At 43.8% G+C, this 23,116-nt stretch overlaps 1 protein-coding gene and 1 long non-coding RNA gene across 2 annotated transcripts in view; one reads left to right on the plus strand and one right to left on the minus strand.

Annotated features, from left to right (window-relative positions):
- tmprss15 (transmembrane serine protease 15) overlaps positions 1–23,116 on the plus strand; it is a 58,151-nt gene that overhangs the window by 2,109 nt on the left and 32,926 nt on the right. The window contains exons 6-8 of the mRNA XM_086307973.1: positions 4,230–4,358; positions 4,432–4,551; positions 5,110–5,215. Coding sequence (XP_086164099.1) covers positions 4,230–4,358; positions 4,432–4,551; positions 5,110–5,215 — 355 coding nt within the window. The remainder of the gene's footprint in view (positions 1–4,229; positions 4,359–4,431; positions 4,552–5,109; positions 5,216–23,116) is intronic.
- On the minus strand, positions 12,719–14,242 carry LOC147320143 (uncharacterized). Its single transcript, XR_015131145.1, has 2 exons — positions 13,823–14,242; positions 12,719–13,195 (listed from the first exon to the last, which is right to left on the minus strand). It is a non-coding gene; the product is annotated as an uncharacterized LOC147320143 (long non-coding RNA).

Consider the following 23,116-nt stretch of genomic DNA (forward strand, 5'->3'; position numbering starts at 1 on the left):
TCAGTTTTATTCCATCACACTCAATTTCAATTCAATTCAATTTTCAATTCAATTTTATTTATATAGCGCCAAATCACAACAACAGTCGCCTCAAGGTGCTTTATATTGTACAGTAGATTGTACAAAAATAGATACAGAGAAAAGCCCAACAATCATATGACCCCCTATGAGCAGCACTTTGGCGACAGTGGGAAGGAAAAACTCCCTTTTAACAGGAAGAAACCTCCAGCAGAACCAGGCTCAGGGAGGGGCGGGGCCATCTGCTGTGATTGGTTGGGGTGAGAGAAGGAAGACAGGATAAAGACATGCTGTGGAAGAGAGAAAGAGGTTAATAACAGATATGATTCAATGCAGAGAGGTCTGTTAACACATAGTGAGTGAGAAAGGTGACTGGAAAGGAAAAACTCAATGCATCATGGGAATCCCCGGCAGCCTACGTCTATTGCAGCATAACTAAGGGAGGATTCAGGGTCACCTGGTCCAGCCCTAACTATATGCTTTAGCAAAAAGGAAAGTTTGAAGCCTAATCTTGAAAGTAGAGATGCAAACACTCAACGTGCTGAACATAAAAGATAAAAACAGAACCTGTGCAGGTCTGAGCTTTAAGGCAACAAAAACAACCCAACAGCGAGTTAAACGGGACACGTGTGAGTGATGTTTGCTGATGTTTTTGTTTATGTCATTAGTTTGTATAATACCAATATTTTTTATTGTACTGGAGACTTCAGCGTGCTTGGCACCCGCCCTGTGATGCTTCCACTGAGATGATATCCATCATACTTTAACCCAAACAAACCTGACACACATGTCTCCAATAAGGATTATTTTATTGTTTTTTTACCAGTAAATAACTGAAGGTTAACTTTAAGTTTACTTTTTTTAATGATGATTATTATGCAGTGGATTGTTATGACCTGCTTCCTTCCCTGTGACAGCTGTGATAGGCTCCACCCCCCCCACCCAACATTTCTCACAGGAAGGGTAATAATGCTGTACCCATGTTCACATTCAGACACATTAAACTAAAACACTGACAGCACGACTCACCTGCACAGGTTCTCACAGGTTCATGTTCGGGATTCTGCAGAGAAAAGTCTCAGTCTGGTGGGGACGGCTTCATGTGTTTATTCCTCCTGAGTCATGGGTTATTCCTCTTCAGCTGCTCAAATTAGACTTTGAACCAGGTTCTGATTCACATTCAAACAAAGTGATTTCAGAGTAAAGCTCTGACTGTCTCTACAGAGAGCCCTGACAACACAACATCTGCATCTACGAAGCAATGCAGAGCAACAAAGCCTACAGAGCGACATCCCTCCCCACGTGGGACAATCTGACCACCTCTCTCTGCTCCTCATCCCTGCCTACACCCCCCTCAGGAAACAGACTTCTCCCAGCACCCAGGTCATTAAATCATGGCCAGATGATGATCTCAGGAGCAGGACCTGGAGACCTTCACTTGGTCTGTTCTTCTCCATGAAGTGTTGTTTAGAAAATGTAACAGCGACCAAGTCATCTGGGTTTATCCTAACTGAAAACTGTGGATGACAAGTGCTTCCTGACTGATAACAACCTCTGCCAGGGTGGAGAGGCATCCAAGCCCTCACTAAATACAATACAATGCCCAGAGCCCCCCCAACACCCAACAGCAGCTGCAAACTTCAAACTCTCTGTATTTATTATTGTAGGGTCTACCTTACAATATAAAGTGCCTTGAGGCGACTGGTGTTGTGAGTTGGCGCTGTATAAATACAATTAAATTGAACCTTCAGGTTTCTGGGCACCCACTTCCCTGCCGATCTCACCTGGACCCACAACACCATCGCCCTGGTGAAGAAGGCCCAGCAGCAGCTGCACCTCCTCCGTGTCCCGAGGAAGAATAACCAGGAGCTGCTGCTGGCCTTCTGCTCCTCAGTGGAGAGCATGCTCTCCTCCTGCCTGGTGTTTGGTACTCAGTGGCCTCGACTGAGAACAGAAAGGTAGTGCAGAGGGTCATAACACTGCCCAAAAATTCCCTGGCTGCCCTCAAACACCCCAGAGCCTCCTTTCTCAGGAAAACCAGGGCCATCAGAGGTGACCCCTCACACCCCGTCTACCACCTGTTTGACCCACTGCCCTCCGGTTGGTGCCTCATGTCAGTCAAGTCCCACACCGCCAGACTCAAATAGCTTCTTACCCTGAGCCATTCAGACTGTTAACAAGCACTACCTCCCCACACCGCACCCCTGTCAAACCCACCACCGATCTGAGCCATGGTCGGAGTGCACCAGTGAAGAAAATGCATTCGTCATCACAGAGCATGACGTGAGGAACACCTTCAGGAGGGTGAACACCAGGAAGGCAGCAGGACCAGATGCAATCCCTGGCCGGGTCCTTAGAGCCTGCGCTGATCAACTAGCACCGGTGTTCACGGAGATCTTCAACCTCTCCCTGGCCCAAGCTGTGGTTCCCACGTGCTTCAAACGGTCCATTATTGTTCCTGTTCCAAAGAAACAACAGCCCGCTTGCCACAATGACTACCGTCCAGTAGCACTGACTTCAATTGTGATGAAGTGTTTTGAAAGACTGATGAGAGATCACATCACTTCTTCACTTCCTGCCACCATCGACTCACTTCAGTTTGCTTACCGGACTAATCGTTCCACAGACGATGCCATATCTCACCTGCTCCACACATCCCTGAGTCACCTGGACACTGGCAGAGGGAATTATGTTAGGATGCTGTTCGTGGACTACAGTTCAGCATTCAACACAATAATTCCCTCTAAGCTTTTCACCAAGTTGACGGATCTAGGACTCAGCTCATCACTGTGTCAGTGGATCCTCAACTTCCTCACAGACAGACCCCAATCAGTGAGGGTGGGAAAACAAGTCTCCCCCTCCATCTCACTCAGCACTGGAGTGCCTCAGGGCTGTGTTTTAAGCCCCCTGCTGTACTCACTGTACACTTATGACTGTGTAGCCACATCCGACACCACCTCCATTGTCAAGTTTGCTGACGACACTGCTGTTGTGGGCCTGATCTCCGACAACATCGAGACGGCCTACCTGGAGGAGATTAGGAACCTGGAGACCTGGTGCCAGGAGAATAACCTCCTCCTAAACATCAGCAAGACTAAGGAGCTGATCGTGGACTTCACTACAAAGCAGGCGAGGAATTCCAAACCCCTCATCATCAGTGGCACGCCTGTGGAGAGAGTGGACAGTTTCCGATACCTGGGTGTCCACATCACTCAGGACCTGTCATGGTCCTGCCACATCAACAACCTGGTTAAGAAAGCCCGTCAGCGTCTCTTCTTCCTCAGAAGACTTAGAGACTTCCATCTGCCACTGAAGGTGCTCAAGAACTTCTACTCCTGCACCATCGAGAGCATCCTGACGGCAAACATCTGCACCTGGTTTGGGAACAGCACCAAGCAGGACAGACGAGATCTGCAAAGAGTGGTGCGCTCAGCCGAACGCATCATTCAATCAGAGCTCCCTGACCTGCTGTCCATCTACACCAAGCGGTGCAAGTCCAAAGCTAGGAAGATTATGATGGACCTCTCCCATCCCAACAATGGACTCTTCTCACTGTTGAGGTCTGGGAAGCGCTTAAGGCCAAAACAGAGAGAATGAGGAGGAGCTTCTTCCCCCAGGCTATTCGGGGCCTGAACCAGGTGTAGACTGGACTCTCCCAAACACGTCACTATAAGACTGGACTCTCACACACGTCACCACACGCACCACCACACATTTCCTATAATCCTATAATTCCTATAATTTATAATCTTTATAATCTCTTCTGCTATTTGCACATTCTTTACTGTAAATTCCTAAGTTAATTTGTAAATTCTGTAGTAACCTGTAAATTGTAAATATTGTAAAACTTTTCTTCTGTCATTTAATGGTCGGGCATTGTACAGCTACAAGCATTTCACCCCCATGTCATACTGTGTATGGTTGTGTGTGTGTGACAAATAAAATTTGAATTTGATTTGAATTTGGTCTGTGTAACCCTCATCACTCAGGAAACACACACAGACTTGGTACTCAGTCGAAGTCTTTTCTCCATGCTGCTTCCACGCACTTTGTTCTGCAATGTGTGCCTTTCTCTTGATAGCATATATTTCTCCTGTCTCCTATTTATACTTTACTCCAGCACAATTGGTGTGGAGCAACCATAATTTTGTTGGCAATACAGTGCTATTCTATTGTATTTTATTCTTTTCCATCTGGAACAACATCTACAGAAATAACGGCATCTGAAACAACATCTGCATCTGGAACAACATCTGCAGCAACAACATCTGCAGCTATAACTGCATCTCGAACATCTGGAACAACAGCCTCTGCAGGGACCAGCATCAACCCTACAGGAGGTGATGCCCCTTCAGCTGCATCCTTCCAGATGTTCATGCAGACATTTTAACATTTTTCTGCTCATGTCTGTAGGAACGTGTGGCCCTTATCAAACTTCCTGTGCTGATGAGATGACGTGTATTCTGACTAGTCAGCTATGTGATGGAGTGGACGACTGTCCTGATGCCTCTGATGAAACTGATGCTCTCTGTGGTCAGTGACGATTTCTCTTTATATCTGACGTTTGTGGTGAGGTTTACCTGTAGAGCTCCTGTGCAGAATCACTGAGAGTGAGTGTGTGTGTCTGTGTGATGGTCTGGAGATGATCAGGAGGATGAGTAGCACTGGGCTTTGCTGTGGTGCATTCAGAGCGCTGTTATAAAGACCATCAGCGCCTCCTGTGCTTTAGCTCTGAGACCAGGTTGCCTCACTGGTTTAATAACAGCAGCTGTGTATAACTCATCAGTATGTCACTGGGCACTTTTCCTGTGTTTGCTGTCTCTTTGGTCAGTTTAGTGTCTGTTGTGTTGATGTAAAAGGTCCACTTGTTTCCAGAGCGTAGAATAGACTGTGCTGTTACACTGTAACCATGGCTCTCTGATTGAAACTACCCAGTTTAATCCCAAACAGTAAACAGCACAAGCAGAAGATCTCTTAAAGAAACATCTCCACAAATGCTTTCCTGTACACATGGGATAGACGTGGTTGGGCACAGTGTTCATTAAAAACATTTAACTTCCTGTGATGATGTCATCACTCTTGTCTTTATAGCAACAGCATGTGACGGACAGTTTGTGCTGAGGGGCCCGAGCGGGTTGTTCAGTTCATCAAAGGCAGACAAATACAACAGCAGCAGCTTCTGTCGCTGGATCATCAGGTTAGACTGGTATACACACACTGTAACACACTCTGTAACACACACTATAACGCACACTCTATAACGCACTTTGTAACACGCACTGTAACACACACATTGTAACACACACCGAGGCGTTCTCAGGCCAGCCGACACATACAATCTCTCCAGCATGTCCTCGGTCTGGGTCTCAGAGAAGTCCTGCCATTAATTAATTCTTCAATCTTAAATATGATCAACCTATCTCTAATAATCGGTTATGTACCACAGGCCTTCAAGTTGGCAGTAGTTAAACCGTTACTTAAAAAAACCATCTCCAGACCCGGCAATTATACCAATTATAATTATTAGCTAATTACAGGCCAACCTCCAACCTTCCTTTCATATCAAACATTCTTGAAAGGGTAATTGCTAACAGGTCATTTGCAGAGGAATGGCTTATTTGAAAAGTTTCAGTCAGGTTTCAGAAAAAGGATAAGACAGGCCCATTTCACAATAGTGTTAGGATGCCTGGGTCGTCGACCCAGGGTTTTTGAGTTTATGTTATTATTTATAATTTCTAGTTTTTGGTTTCTTTGAGTTCTGTCTTATGGCTTATGTCTCTGTCGTCTTTAGTTGCTCTGTCTCCCCTATCACCTGCATCCCCTTGTCTAGTTCGCGTCTATGTGTATCTTAAGTTCCTATATCCCCGTGTTCAGTCAGTGTTTGTGTCTGCCCTGTTCCCACATCTCTGTTCCCTTTGTAGTGCCTGCATGTGAGTCTGTGTCTTTGTTCAGTCTGTGTTATGTGTTTCCTGTTTTACTTTGAAGGTCTGTGTCTTATCTCAGTGTGTTCAGTTTACGCTTCTTTGGTCTCGTCAGTTCTGATTTGTCCCAGCTGTGTTTCCCTCCTGTTACCCATTCCCTGATTGCTCCCTCTGTGTATTTAAGCCCAGTGTTTCTCTGTGTCCGTGTCGCGATCTACCGTTTTCCTAGCTGTGTGTTCTGTCATTCCTCCAGTTTAAGTTTGTTTTGAGTTTTTTCAGTTATGTTATATTTTGAGTACCAAATTAAAGCCTTTTTGAGTTCACGACTGTCTCCGGAGTCTGCACCTTGGGTCCTATTCCTGTCTGCACACAGCGACACCTAACAAATAGATGTACTCCAGAACAAGATAAATCAGCCTTAAAACACTCCTCCCCTACTTTTTTAACCTCCTAGGACCTGGCGTCCACATATGTGGATATCACATTTTGGTTACGAGGACATTATACTGCTACTGTTCTATCAAAATTTTAAACGAATATCCTCATATGTGGCTCTTATTTTTCTTAAAAACACAAACAAGGTAAAAAAAACATCTGGTAATTCTTTGTTTTTACATTCATCGGGTCCCAATATGCCCAAATATCAAAGAGAAATAAAAAATGCATGCCGTGGAAGAGTTCGGATCCAGGCTTGGATGGTCCAAGACATTAAAGGAAAAGAAGGGCAACTTTGGAAATGTTATACACTGCAAACAAAAACAGTTGGTCAGAGTGGATCTCATCAAACCATAGGGAATAATAAATGAACACAACCTGAACAGAGCAAATCACGATGAAGGTTTCAGCTACTCTCTCCACTGCAATAATTCCTCTGTCTAACTTCACAATTCAAGAAAAGAAGGCTGTCACTTCCCTGAGCGTGGGAGGTGCACCAAACAAATCTGATAATCACACAGAAAATACTACACTCCCCAGTGACAAACATACCTATGAAGCCTTAAAACAGCATCCCACAAAAAGACAGTCATCAGTTGCCTACAACAACTTGAAGAAGATAAAGGCATTGACCGTGTTAGGCTTTTTATGATAGCGAAGAAAAATATGCTCCAATTATTTTCACAACTTAGTATGAAAATTGTTAGAATTTTAAATTGTTTTACATGGAGCCATGGATGTCCTCTCTGGCTCAGAGACAAAAAGCTGCCGCCCCCATGCAGTAAACACTTTTTATTGCAGGTCAAAAAAACAAAATGTTAACATGGTTGATCAAAAGAGTTGAGGGTGGCCTTAGGTCTGATGTCGGCTCATGTTTCTTCTTCTGCAACTTTCCCGACATCTCCTTATTTTGAGATGACCATTCTACAGGCAACACTCCCATTACCATGACAACCACCTCTTGTCATCCGGTCATGCCTGTACAGTTAAAGAATGGGAGTAGAGCGTATTTCAGTAGGTTTATGGCCCAAAGAATGGCCCTCTCCCTGTCTGTTAGTATGAGAGTGATTCCAAAACTATTCTACTATACACTGTGTGCAGTGGGGGGGAAAAGCACAAAATATGGGATGCTAATTGTTAGATATTAGCCTTAAAGATAAAAAAATAAATTCCAACAACCACCCTACATACTATGCTATAACATGTAAGTTGAAGCTCCACAAAGGAGTCCCACTCAGACCCATTTCTACCAGTATAAACTCAGCCACCTACAACATTTCCGAGCCCTTATTCAAATCAACTTTTTCAATGAAATTTATCTTTATTTATACAGCACCAAATCACAGCAACAGTCACCTCAAGGCACTTTATATTGTAAGTTAGACCCTACAATAATACATACAGAGAAAAACCCAACAAACATATGACCCCCTATGAGCAAGCATTTCAGTGACAGTGGGAAGGAAAAACTCCCTTTTAAACCTGGGTCAAAATCAAAACCCAAGAAGTGGAATCCTTCACTGCTCACATCAACTCAGTGGATAAAAACATAAAGTTCACCAGGTGAGACACAAAGGATAACTGATTGCTGTTTCTGGACTGTGCCATGCACATTGAGGAGAATGGAAACCTCAACACCGAAGTTTACCGGAAGCCCACACACAGACTAGTGCCTCCTCTTTGACTCCCACCACCCTCTGGAACACAAACTTGGAATAATCAGGACCCTACACCACCGGGCAGAAAATGTTCACTCTAAGCCTTGAGGCAAGGCATTCCAAGGCATTCAAATCAGCAATGATGCACAGAAAAGAACATCAGACACCAACGAGGGAGGATCAGAAGGACAAACAGAACAACATCATCATCCCTGATGTAGCAAGTTTATCAGAGAAACTCAGGAGAGTCTTCTCCAAGCACGACATCCCACTGTACTTCAGACCTAGCCACACACTCAGACACAAACTGGTTCATCCCAAACACAAACCTAACAACACAGTGTATGTGCAGTGCAGCGAGGAATGCTCAGAACTCTACATTGGAGAAACCAAACAGTCACAAGATAGAAGAGCCACATCAACAGGAAAAGATTTTGGACAGAGAAGACAGATGGATTGAAAGAGGTCTGCCTCCTACAATCCGGTTTTGAGATGCCATCCCAGACACTATCATAAGTTTCATGATAGGGTGAGGCAGGGTCTCACAATGGTTTTACCTGAAACCTCTGCTGATAATGACTTTTTTTCACACCTTGTAACAGTTTCTGACTGGAAGATCTAAAACTGCAAGAGATGTAGGGTCCTTGAAGTTCAGAAATACAGGCTGGAGCTTGAACTCCAAGGATTACATTTTTAAAATAAATTCTAAAATGTACTGGTAGGAAATGTAAAGAGATTAAAACTGGGATAATTCAATTCAATTTTATTTATATAGCGCCAAATCACAACAAAAGTCGCCTCAAGGCGCTTCATAGATACAGAGAAAAACCCAACAATCATATGACCCCCTATGAGCAGCACTTTGACAACAGTGGGAAGGAAAAACTCCCTTTTAACAGGAAGAAACCTCCAGCAGAACCAGGCTCAGGGAGGGGCGGGGCCATCTGCTGTGATTGGTTGGGGTGAAAGAAGGAAGACAGGATAAAGACATGCTGTGGAAGAGAGACAGAGGTTAATAACAGATATGATTCATTGCAGAAAGGTCTGTTAACACATAGTGAGTGAGAAAGGTGACTGGAAAGGAGAAACTCAATGCATGATGGGAATCCCCGGCAGCCTACGTCTATTGCAGCATAACTAAGGGAGGATTCAGGGTCACCTGGTCCAGCCCTAACTATATGCTTTAGCAAAAAGGAAAGTTTGAAGCCTAATCTTGAAAGTAGAGATAGTGTCTGTCTCCTGAATCCAAACTGGAAGCTGGCTCCACAGAAGAGGGGCCTGAAAACTGAAGGCTCTGCCTCCCATTCTACTTTTAAATACTCTAGGAACAACAAGTAGGCCTGCAGAGCGAGAGCGAAGTGCTCTAATAGGGTGATATGGTACTACAAGGTCATTAAGATAAGATGGGGCCTGATTATTTAAGACCTTGTATGTGAGGAGCAGGATTTTGAATTCTGGATTTAACAGGAAGCCAAAACAGGAGAAATCTGCTCTCTTTCTAGTCCCTGTCAGGACTCTTGCTGCAGCATTTTGGATTAGCTGAAGGCTTTTCAGGGAGTTTTTAGGACATCCTGATAATAATGAATTACAGTCGTCCAGCCTGGAAGTAATAAATGCATGAACTAGTTTTTCTTTTTTTTTTTCTTTTTTTTTTTTGCCTGTCCCGTTTGGCTCTTTTGCATCAGAATTATTGTCTAAAGGCAAAGAAAGATGCCCAACGGATTTACTTTACCAAATTGACCATCCCAGCCTTGCCGTAATGGTCCATTTGATTCACTTTTTATTGTTTATTTTATTTTCACTTGCTGAATACGGGACAGACTTGACTGGGGAGAAAGAAAGAGGGAAAGAGAAACAGCTGAGAAGAGGGGCGGGGGAGAAGGGCAAAAAACAAAAACCAACAGAATGGGCAGAGAAAAAAAAGGCATATATCGATCACCTGGATCACCTGTTGAGAAAGAAAAAAGAAAACAAGCAGAAGAGAACAAGAGTAATAGAATAAACAACATCACAATGATATATGGTTTGGTTTGGGAACAGCACCAAGCAGGACAGACGAGATCTGCAAAGGGTGGTGCGCTCGGCAGAACGCATCATTCAATCAGAGCTCCCTGACCTGCTGTCCATCTACACCAAGCGGTGCAAGTCCAAAGCTAGGAAGATTATGATGGACCTCTCCCATCCCAACAATGGGCTCTTCTCACTGTTGAGGTCTGGGAAGCGCTTCCGCTCCCTTAAGGCCAAAACAGAGAGAATGAGGAGGAGCTTCTTCCCCCAGGCTATTCGGGCCCTGAACCAGGTGTAGGACTGGACTCTCCCAAACACGTCACTATAAGACTGGACTCTCACACATGTCACCACACGCACCACCACACATTTCCTATAATCCTATAATTCCTACAATTTATAATCTTTATAATCTCTTCTGCTATTTGCACATTCTTTACTGTAATTTCCTAAGTTAATTTGTAAATTTTTGTAGTAAATTGTAAATATTGTAAAACTTTCTTCTGTCATTTAATGGTCGGGCATTGTACAGCTACAAGCATTTCACCCCCATGTCATACTGTGTATGGTTGTGTGTGTGTGTGACAAATAAAATTTGAATTTGAATTTGAATATGGGAATATGACAGTAAATACTAAATATTAAACATTATTGTGCAGCACATAAGATCAACAGCACACAGTGTGCTTTGAGGTAGGAGCCAAAAAGGGTGTAGTTTGTGTGTGTGAGCACCCGTGTGTACACCTGTGAGCATGTACGCGCTTGTTTTTTTAAAAGGTTCCTTCATGTAATGATCTGCTAGAGGGATGAACTAGTTTTTCAGCGTCACTGCATAAATGGAAGAAAGCAGTCTTACATATTTGTTTAATATGTGCGTTGAAGGACACGTCCTGGTCAAAAATGACTCCAAGGTTCCTCACAGCGTTACTGGAGGCCAAGGTAATGCCATCCAGAGTAAGAATCTGGTTAGATACCATATTTCTAAGCTTTTCAGGGCCGAGTACAATAACCTCAGTTTGATCTGAATTAAGAAGCAGAAAGTTAGCGGCCATCCAGGTCTTTATGTCTTTAAGACATTCCTGCAGTTTAACTCATTGGTGTGTGTTATCTGGCTTCATGGACAGATAGAGCTGGGTGTCATCTGCATAGCAGTGTAAATGTATGCTATGTCTTCTAATGATGCTGCCTAAGGGAAGCATGTATAATGTAAACAGAATTGGTCCTAGCACTGAACCCTGTGGAACTCCATAATTAACCTCAGTGTGTGAAGAGGACTCTCCATTTACATGCACAAATTGGAGTCTATTAGATAGATATGATACAAACCACTGGCAAGACACTTCATCTGTTGCCTACTGGCAGGGTTGGGAAGGTTACTTTTAAAATGTATTCCATTACAGAATACAGAATACATGCCCCAAAATGTATTCTGTAACGTATTCCGTTACGTTACTCAATGACAGTAACGTATTCTGAATACTTTGGATTACTTAATATATTACCATGCTTTTTACAACAACATGAATGTACTATTGCTGTGTGATTTATTACTATTACTGAAGGTCCGCGACTCCAAACTGTAGTAAAGGGACCTCTGACTAATACGGCGGGGTCCCTGTCGGCTCGTAGCCGAAAAATAGCTTTACTTTGTTGTGTGGGTCAACTTTTCTTGCGAGAGACAGAGAGGCGTTGAAAGGCTCCAACGGAACTTATTGTTTTCGGAGGAAAACACGAACACGGTGTACAGTCGAGTCTTAATAGCTTACTTACAACTGGGCTCGTCAGGCTCTCTTCTTGGCTGAAGTGGTTATTATTATATTTACATGCTTCCAGCTCCCGTTTTTGCTCGATGACAACTCGTACCTTTCCACTCCCCTTTTTCTCCCTCCTCGCGCTCACAGACACATAACGTGTATGGCAGTCCCTTCTCCCTGCAGCACGGACTACACTGCCCATGATGCTACATTCTTTAGAGCTATGCTTGTAGCATTCTGCCTGTTAGCTTAGCACAACAACAACAACAACGAAAAGGCACTCTCTCACCCAGGAAACACACAGTCGCAGAGAGAGAGAGCATCGCCCTGTAACCATGGCAACCGTAACGCTGCCGCCTGGAACAACAGAACGTAGCTGTCAAACAAAACCCAAACAGTCCTGACCCGCGACAATATGAAACAGGAAAGTACCGCAGTGTAATCCATTTATTTCAACAAAGTAACTGTATTCTGAATACCACCTTTTTAAACGGTAACTGTAACGGAATACAGTTACTCATATTTTGTATTTTAAATACGTAACGGCGGTACATGTATTCCGTTACTCCCCAACACTGCCTACTGGTCAGAGGGCCCGGTGGCGCCAGTGTCCGGCAGCCTCGCCTCTGTCAGTGCACCCCAGGGCAGCTCTGGCTACAGTGTAGCTTGCCATCACCAGTGTGTGTGAATGGGTGGATGACTGAATGTGTAAAGCGCTTTGGGGTCCATAGGGACTAAGTAAAGTGCTATATAAATACAGGCCATTTACTGTAATTCATTAATATCAGGATGTCCTAATAGGTCCCTGTAACACATGTAGCGCCTCTACTCAGGACCAGTACACTCTCACTTCAAATAGAGACCCTAGACATCTTACTAGGTTCAGGAGGAGGTTTTGTTTTGGGGACTCACAAAAGGAGTTGGCTTGGAAGTGAATAACTGGGACCTTTATTGCCTCAGTACCATTTATATACATATACAACACAATAACCCAAATTGCACACTAATAGTGCATTTTAAAGGTGAATACATGTAAAACAAAACAAAATAAAGACATTTAAATGGAAGATTTATACTGAACAGTATCAGAGCTCTTGGGAATGAATGAAACAGATTAAAGTGTTCCTGTTGTGAAGTTTGAATTGTCCTTTAAAGTCGTTGAAAACCCAAACAGGTGTACTGTAGGGGAATTGTCAGTGTGCAAACCCTATTATCCGGGTAGGAAAAGTAGTGCATAGGGCTTATCTGTAATCCAGGGTTGCTTGAATCAGTTTCTCAGGCAAATCCCACAATCCGATCGCATGGCTGGCCACACCATTTCACGATCATCCAGGATCTCATTTGGGCTGTTCTCGCCGTCAGTGGTTCTCCAGAATCCTTCTAGTAGTTCAAAAAAACCAATCTACACAAACAGTGCAGAACAATCAATTTCTTTTCCCATTTTGTGTTCTTAACATGAGCTCATTAACTTCTTTTCCAAATGTATTAATCACAAATGGCATTCCCTTTAGCTTTACCAAGTTACAAGAGTTACAGTAACTTGTTTGTACCAGTATCAACAATTTTATCAAAATTATATCACAACAAAGAACATCAGCAGCTTAAACAGTAATGTAAACAGTCATAGCAATGAAAGTGACATTCATCCTTAAGGCTTACAAGAAAATGTAACTTAATTCAGTGCAAATACTATTAAACTTGAAATATGCTCATATCTATTAAGACATAACCATTCTAATATAAACAGAGCTATTGCTTCTACTTGAATACCTCCCCGATCGGAATATGGCTTCAGTGGGGTGGGGTGGCTAACAGCTATTAGCAGCTAGCATCGCATCTAGCATCGGCATCGTTTAGCTCAAAGCATTCAACACTTATAACACACTGTAAAGAACAACAGGAGAAGTGAAACAACACGCCAGATTCTCATAGCTCCCGATTGGTTTTTGTTCAAAGGTTTCTGAGCTGAATCAGCTAGTGAAATACATTATCTAACTTAACAGGTAGCTAACGAAAGCACGTGACTCACCGGGATTTTCAGACACAAATAACTTGACAGACGTTATTCCCTTTGTGGTCAGAGTTCGGGGCCTAATAAAAGAGTACCTTATTAGCATTTATACGTAAAACAATCTGGTCTCATTAACCGGGTTGCAGTATTGCATACCAAGATACTTTTTCCATGCGCTCCGACACGTACTTGACCGCCATCAGAGGGAAAATCTCACAGGAAGAGAGAGGTAATACTTCCTGCGCACTAGACGCAAGGTCATCAGAACACAAGACTGCATCACAGCGCCCCCTTGTGACAATAACAGGCTATAGCCTTAGATTACAAAAAGGGATTTTGAAGCCCTGTATTTCACATGGGTTACACCCTCCCCCTTTGACCCAGCATGAGCCCCTTCATGCGTCACGCTGTGGTCTACAGATGAACTCTCATAGTCACCTATCGTATAAAGTGCTTGGTTAAAGCTCTCTATGGGGCTCTGCGCAAAGGAAATTAAGGGATTTCCCAACTCAGGATAATGGAAGCGCCTTGGTGGTCGACGTGTCCTTTCTGACTTACGAACATGGTTATTTTTTTCTCCACTGTCAACAGTTTCCTTATGCTCCAGAGCTACCTCAGGGGTTTGTGGGTTCAGATCAATGGTTTCCATAGCTATAGGAGCCTCTACATCAATGGACGGTACATCAATGCTGTCTTCGGCCACAGCTGATTTTTGATTAGTCATAGTTGGTAAAGTTACATCGTCTTCAGTAGGGTGTTGCTCAGCCACAACATCTGGCTCCTCTCCTTCAGCTACTTCAGGAGGTACCCCTACAGGCTCTGCAGGCAGCAAAGGGGAGCTGCCTCTGCAAGGCCCATCCTGAGGCTGAGGGTTTACACAGTCTGCTGGCATAGCTGGTATACAACTACCCTCCGGTACTGTTTTTCCTGTTTGCTGTCGTCTCTTCGGGATTTCAAACACCTGAACCAACTTTCCAGGAATGACAGAAGACTGCCTAGGATAGACAGGTGAGTCATCTTCAGATTCTGATTGCTCCTCCAGTAACAGAGGCTGACTGCGCCTCGTTCTTGGCCTGCAACTCTTTGGCTTGACCTGGTCAACTTCCTCAGCTTCAGATAAGTCACCACAAGGGAGTAAGAGATCCCTGTGAAGAGTTTGAATAGGACCATCTCCATTCATAGACTGTACAACATACACAGGTAGGTCTACCATCTTTTCCACCACTCTGTACATGGTTGACTCCCACTTATCTGCAAGTTTGTGTTTATTCCGAAGTCGCAGGTTCCGCACTAGCACTTGATCACCTTTCTCCAAAGTTGACTCCCTGACAGTTTTGTCAAAACGGCGTTTATTCCGTTCAGCAACCTTCTGAGAGTTTTTGGCAGCGATCTGATAGCTCTCTTGAAGGCGAGCCTTCAGAGCTCTCACATACTGAGAGTGAGATGTAGGAGAGCCATCTTTAACTGGCAGGCAGAATGCAATATCCACGGGAAGCCTTGGCTGGCGACCAAACATTAACTCGTATGGTCTCGTTCTTGGTGCAATTATAGGCGTGAGTTAGTGGTTTCACATAATCGCGCCAATGAGTTTTCTCTTTGTCTCGTAGAGTTCCTAACATGCCAAGAAGAGTTCAGTTGAACCGTTCAACTGGGTTTCCCCGTGGATGATAAGGACTGGTGCGCACCTTCGTGATACCAGCTAGGGCACAGAGCTCTTTAATGAGTTGGGACTCAAAATCCCTGCCCTGATCACTAAGCAGGCGCTCAGGAAAACCATAATGCACCAGAAACTGCTCCCAAAGACACTTCGCAACTGTTGTAGCCTTTTGGTCTTTTGTTGGCATAGCAACAGCGTATTTGGTGAAATGATCAGTTATGACCAGAATGTCTTTGGTGTTGTGACTGTCAGGCTCCAAGGATAAATAGTCCATGCATACGAGTTCCATGGGACGGGTTGTTTGGATACTCACAAGAGGTGCTGCTCTTTCAGGAAGGGTCTTCCTTCTAACACAACGTCCGCAAGACTTAATCTTTCTCTCTACATCAGTTGCCATTTTAGGCCAATAAAATCTTGACCTAACCAAGTCGAGGGTTCTTTCCAAACCCATATGCCCCATGTCGTCATGAAGGCAAGTGAGAATGGTGGACCTTAAAGACTCAGGGACGACAAGCTGAAAGGTGACATTTTCACCTGATTTGCGGGTTCTGTAGAGGAGACCATTTTTCAGTTCCAAACGTTTCCACTCTTTGAGCATTAGTTTAAGCTCTAAGGATGCAGAGTTAGGATTGGAATTTGCTTCACCTCCATTTTCTAACATGTTGACCACATACCCAATAATTGGGTCAGACCTCTGATGCTGTTGGAGTTCTACCTCACTATAGGTAGGTATGACAGAACAACCTAATGTTCCATCATCTGCGTAGACGTCTGGCACCGCATCGGTATGTAGAGCAAGGGACTCTACCAAAGTGATAGAAGGTAGGCTATTGTCAGATTCACCTAAGAGATGACGGTGGCACAAGACACTGAATGTGTCAGCTGTCACATCTTGTCTGTTGGGAGATGAAGAGAGATGATGGGAAGCGAATTGTTTCATTCGCTCTTTTTCTTCAAGAGAAGCATAGTCATCATCCACAGTATCATGTGGCCGCCTAGAGAGGCCATCTGCATCTTGATTGCTCTTACCACCATGATACTTAATATTAAAGTCGAAGGTGGAGAGAGCGGCCAACCAGCGATAGCTGGCAGCATCAAGCTTGGCTGACTTCAAAACATAGGTCAATGGGTTGTTGTCCGTTAAAACCGTGAATGTGTTCCCGTAGAGATAATCTTGGAACTTCTCTACAATGGACCACTTTAATGCAAGAAATTCCAGTTTATGAGCTGGATACCGCTTTTCACTGGGTGAAAGTCCTCTACTTGCGTAGGCAATAACCCTCACTTCACCATCCTGTTCTTGATACAAGGCTGCCCCTAACCCAGAGGTGCTCGCATCAGTATGGAGGACGTATGGTAATTTTGGGTTAGCATATCCAAGCACTGGAGCTGATGTCAGTTTCTCTATGATTACCTCAAAAGCTTCCTGACAAGCAGGTGTCCAACGGCTGGAAAGAGGCTCTTTAGGGTTCAAGTATCCGCTAGGACCGGGTGTCACCTTTCTGCCCTTCCTGTATGGTGGGTAGCCTTTGGTAAGATCATTCAGGGGTTTGACAATTTTTGAATAGTCCTTCACAAACCGTCGATAGTACCCTGCAAAGCCTAGGAAAGACTTGAGGTCACTGAGCGTCTGGGGTCTTGGCCAGGTTTTGAGAGCTCTGACCTTCTCAGGATCGGTCTCTACACCTTTGGTAGACACGATGTGTCCTAGGTATCGCACAGAACTTTGGAAGAAGGAGCATTTTTTGGGAGAAAGTTTCAACCCATATTCTCTCAGTTGCTGAAGGACACGTAGAAGCCTGGTTTCATGTTCCTCCAAAGTGCTGGAGAACACGATGATGTCATCTATGAACACCAGAACTTCTTTCAGATTGAGGCTGCCCACACACCGTTCCATTAAGCGCTGGAAGGTGCTGGGAGCGTTGGTGATCCCCTGGGGCATACGGTTAAACTCGTAAAATCCCAAGGGGCACACAAAAGCTGTCTTGGGCTTATCACATTCCTCCATCTCAATCTGGTAATAACCAGACTTGAGATCCATTACTGAAAACCATTTGGATCCAGCAAGGGCTGAGAAAGCCTCTTCAAGGTTTGGAAGTGCGTACGCATCTCGTATTGTTAACGCATTGAGCTTACGATAATCAATACAAAGACGGACCTCTCCATTCTTCTTTTTAACCACCACAATCGGTGAAGCATAAGGGGACTCTGATTCACGGATTACTCCTGCATCAAGGAGTGCTTGCAAGTGCTTCCTCACAGCTTCATAATCATTTGGGTGGATTGGCCTGGACTTTTGCTTAAAGGGTGCTTCGTCCTTTAAGTTTATGTGATGTTTGACTTTAGATACATGTCCAAGATCCAAATCATGCTGGGCAAAAACATCAGCATAGGCACTTAGACGCTGGGTAACCCTCTCTTTCCACTCCTGCGGGAGGGGAGAATTGCCAAAGTCAAATGTCAAATCTGGGTGAGCAGGTTCATCAACTGGCTGTGCAGTAACATTACAACATTTCACAGTGTCATCATTTTTGGTTGAAATGGGTGATTCGTCATATATCTTTGCAGGACTATGGAGCTCTGCAATGACACATCTAGAAGGCAGTGTTACGTCATGCTCAGTTTCATTTCTCACCCATATAGGTAACCTATGAGGATGCTTCTTGGGCAAAGTGACAAGACAGCACTCCACAAAAATTCCCCCTGGTAAGGTGGATGTCGTTGGCTGTTCAACAATGGCACATTCACCAGCACTGCTGGATCTGACACAGCCTTCAAGGAGGACCCTCCCTTGAGCTGGTACTACGTGTTGCACCTTGCCCTTAAGAGTTACAAAGCCATCGTTTCTGGCTAGGTTTATCTCTCTCCTGACCTTGAGTGTACGGAGGATCTGCCTGTAACCATAGACCGACGACAAATCATTGGGATCTTTACCTTGACAATATTCGTCGTACAGAACATCAAGTGCATTTGTCCCAATCAGCACAGGCAAGTCACAGTTAGAGCGTAAGTCAGGTACTACTAAAGCAAGGCTAGAAACCTCAGGCTCAGTTTCAATAAAGCTTTTTGGAAACTTAAGGCTGATGGGTATGTATCCCAAGTAAGGAACATTTTGGCCACTAGCAGCCTCAACATCCAGGCCACTGATAGGCTGAATGGGATGTTCTGAAAGATTGGTGTTGTAAAATGAAGCGGATACTGTGGTCACCTGAGACCCAGTGTCAAGGAGACAACTGCAATTGACTCCCGACACGGTAACATTTGCTGTACATTTCTGTCCTACAAGTCCCTTGGGTAACCTAATCTGGGGTCGTGCTGCACGAGAGAGAGAAGATGCTTTGCTCTGAGGTTCCAGTTTGGGACGTTCATGATTACTTTCAGTTCCTGGTAGTCCCTCCCCAGAAACTGATTTTAGTTTAAAGCTGACATATTCTGTTCCTCCCAGACTTGTAGTTTTTGGTTGAACTCCTTACGTTTCATTTCAACTAGTTCAGGGTTTGGTTCATTGCTGCAAGAGGCAGCAATATGACCATCCTCGCCGCACCTGAAGCAGTACCATGGGCGTGGCTTCTTAGTGAGCTTAGTCTCGCTTGGGTCAGATTTCTCTTTAGGAAGAATCTTGAACTTAGGTTTGGTTTTCTTATTTGGCTTGTCAGAGTTCTGGCTTGAACTGTCAATAGCTGATGCTTTCAGTGAAGCCACTTGGGCTTGTAGCTTTGCAAGTTTCCTTTCTAACTTATGTGCATCAAAAGGCACTAGCCTATCATTAACAGCTGATACGTCTGTATCATCAGTGACATACTCTCCTACTTCAAGGGAGTTCAAATGTGCCTTAGGTTTAGAAATGCCTAAGTGCTGTTTCATTCGGCTGGACTTTGCCGCTTGCCGGTCCTCCTCAGTACGTAGCATGAGGAGCAACTCTGGAAATGAAGGTGGCTTGTCCTTCTTCTGCTCAAGCTGCAAGGTTGTGATCAAGCTGTTGTTCCAGGAACCTCTACAAAACTGTTTAAGCAGTTGGCGATCTGAATCATTTGTAGTGATGCCACCTCTTTTAATGACTTTACTCAGGGTTATCTGCAACCGCTGTAAATAGGCAGAAGGCTTTTCACCTGAGTTCTGGTTTGTGCTCAGGAATTTGGCAAAAAGCTCATCCCCATCATCAACAGTACCATACGCTGAGTCAAGAAGGCTGAGATAGTCATGGGGAGAAGCGTTAGGACCAAGGTGCTTTACAATGTTAGCAGCTGGTGGAAGAAGTCAAGTCAAGTCAAGTCAACTTTATTTGTCAATTCTGCCACATGTACAGGACATACACAGAATAGAAATTGCGTTACTCTCAAACCCTAGTGATTAGAAAAATGCAAATAAAATAATTAAAAAGTAAAAATTTAAATAAATACAATACAATTTTACGTATAACAAAAAAAAAGCTATGCAATATACAATATACAATATTCAAGTAAGAAGGCATAGTGGTGCAAAATAGGCAAATAGTGCAAATGGGGATTTAGTAGTGTACGGTAAGAGATAGTGTAACAACAAAGTCTTATGAGGTCCAATGCTTAAGCAGTCCAATGCTCCACAAAGTGACTGGAGCAGGCCAGTGAGTGCGTCAGAGAGTGTGTGTGTGTGTGTGTGTGTGTGACAGAGTTCAGTGAGACCGTGGTGGAGAAGAGGGGAGAGGGGGGCAGAATCGGGAGGGAGTTTAGCTTCCTGACAGCCTGATGGATGAAGCTGTCCTTCAGTCTGCTGGTCCTGGCCTGGAGACTCCGCAGTCTCCTCCCTGACGGCAGCCGCTTGAAGAAGCTTTGCATTGGGTGCGTGGGATCAGCCGCTATGCAAAGGGCTTTTTTAGTGAGACGGGTGCTGTAAATGTCCTGGAGGGAGGGGAGAGAGACACCAATGATCCTCTCTGCAGCTCTCACTATGCGTTGGAGGGTTCTATGGCAGGACGCATTGCAGGCTCCAAACCACACAGTGATGCAGCTCGACAGGATGCTCTCGATGGTGCCTCTGTAGAAAGTGTACATGATGGGGGCTGGAGCTCCTGCTCTTCTTAGTTTGCGGAGAAAGAAGAGACGCTGCTGTGATTTCTTGGCCAGTGCTAACCCTCTCAACTATTTTCCTTACCATATGTTTGTCAGATATGGTACAATCTATGAGGTGGAATTCAACATTGTTGCGCCACGTATCATAATCAGCTTCGAAAGTAGAGCAAGGGGTTTTCCCCGAGAAGGGCCTGAGCTTTGCATGACCTTGAGAAGGCATTTCATTGTTCTTAATGACATGCTCAACTACTACTCTCTGTACTTCAGGTGTAGTGAGCTGTTCAGGTGGTAAGTAGATAGTGGTTTTTCTGTGCGAGGGAGTCACTTCTACACTTGGAGAGGATGAGTGAGAGTCATGCTCAGGCAAGTGGGTTAAATCACTGCCCAGTTTAAGAGGACTTTGATGCTCTATGATGGCTGGTTCATCTTGGTCTGTGTCACTAGTGAGCTGCAGATTCTGATTAGGCACTGTTACATTTGGTCCAACTGCGGGATCACTCTCAGTGGACTTCTTCATTCTGGCCAGCTCATCTAGTAAAACCTTCTCAAAATCTGCACCACTCAGTTTAGCAAGCCCTTTCAGTTCAGTTAGGTAAGAATGGGTTAAACATGAACCCCTGTCTGCAGCATACAGCGCAGACAGAAGCTGGATATGATGGACAACACTTGGGTTACGGCTTTGTCTTTTGCAAGGCAAGCTATCCTTAAGGAACTGGACTGGTTCACCTGATTGGAACTCCACAATGGCTGTGTTTTTAAACTGTGCCTCTGTGCTAGTTACTTTGATTACTCTTCCAATAGAACCAAACTGCCCTAAGTAATCAATAACCTCATTGTCAACCTCATCGCCTGTTAACCCTCCTGCTAGGACAGAGTTAGGTACTTTGACACCTTCACTTTGGATTACATCCATGTTGTCTTATCAGAATCAGAATCAGAATACTTTATTGATCCCTGGGGGAAATTATTTTTTGTTACAGTGCTCCATTTTAAACCAACATTAAGACAAGACAGACAATACGCTAACTAAGAATAGTACAATATATACATATATATACATACATACATACATAAGTCACTTATAAATAAATATTTGGAAAAGAAACATGTGTAGTTGTAGCAGCAAATTATTGCTCCAACCCAGAATGTCATGGATAATTGTAATGATTTGACCCAAAAGGCATGAAAGCACCAGTTGCTCAACTTCCAAAATAAAAGGAATTAAACCTCCTGGCTGGCTCGCCACGTTTTGTGTAGCGCCTCTACTCAGGACCAGTACACTCTCACTTCAAATAGAGACCCTAGACATCTTACTAGGTTCAGGAGGAGGTTTTGTTTTGGGGACTCACAAAAGGAGTTGGCTTGGAAGTGAATAACTGGGACCTTTATTGCCTCAGTACCATTTATATACATATACAACACAATAACCCAAATTGCACACTAATAGTGCATTTTAAAGGTGAATGCATGTAAAACAAAACAAAATAAAGACATTTAAATGGAAGATTTATACTGAACAGTATCAGAGCTCTTGGGAATGAATGAAACAGATTAAAGTGTTCCTGTTGTGAAGTTTGAATTGTCCAGTCTGAATTGTCCTTTAAAGTCGTTGAAAACCCAAACAGGTGTATTGTAGGGGGAATTGTCAGTGTGCAAACCCTATTATCCGGGTAGGAAAAGTAGTGCATAGGGCTTATCTGTAATCCAGGGTTGCTTGAATCAGTTTCTCAGGCAAATCCCACAATCCGATCGCATGGCTGGCCACACCATTTCACGATCATCCAGGATCTCATTTGGGCTGTTCTCGCCGTCAGTGGTTCTCCAGAATCCTTCTAGTATTCAAAAAAACCAATCTACACAAACAGTGCAGAACAATCAATTTCTTTTCCCATTTTGTGTTCTTAACATGAGCTCATTAACTTCTTTTCCAAATGTATTAATCACAAATGGCATTCCCTTTAGCTTTACCAAGTTACAAGAGTTACAGTAACTTGTTTGTACCAGTATCATGTTCTTTGTTGTGATATTATTATATCACAACAAAGAACATCAGCAGCTTAAACAGTAATGTAAACAGTCATAGCAATGAAAGTGACATTCATCCTTAAGGCTTACAAGCAAATGTAACTTAATTCAGTGCAAATACTATTAAACTTGAAATATGCTCATATCTATTAAGACATAACCATTCTAATATAAACAGAGCTATTGCTTCTACTTGAATACCTCCCCGATCGGAATATGGCTTCAGTGGGGTGGGGTGGCTAACAGCTATTAGCAGCTAGCATCGCATCTAGCATCGGCATCGTTTAGCTCAAAGCATTCAACACTTATAACACACTGTAAAGAACAACAGGAGAAGTAAAAACAACACGCCAGATTCTCATAGCTCCTGTTGTTAATGACAAGTAGTTAAACATATGCCATTTTATGACCAGTAGTCAAGGTAGTAAATTAGCTTAACAGCTGCAGGCCATATATTAGCCTTTAGTTCTAATGGTGTACTATGTATGTAGTTTAGTCTTTATTATACTCTTGAATAAAAGAAACATAATCATTTGTAGTTCATTAGACAAAATGTGCATTACTCTGTATCCTTGATCAGCT

Source organism: Aulonocara sp. 'chitande type north' Nkhata Bay, linkage group LG10 (genome assembly GCF_057382095.1).
Source record: "Aulonocara sp. 'chitande type north' Nkhata Bay isolate Kocher_YH1m ecotype deep benthic linkage group LG10, A_spYH_male_GT1.1, whole genome shotgun sequence".
In the NCBI taxonomy this organism is placed as follows: domain Eukaryota; kingdom Metazoa; phylum Chordata; class Actinopteri; order Cichliformes; family Cichlidae; genus Aulonocara; species Aulonocara sp. 'chitande type north' Nkhata Bay.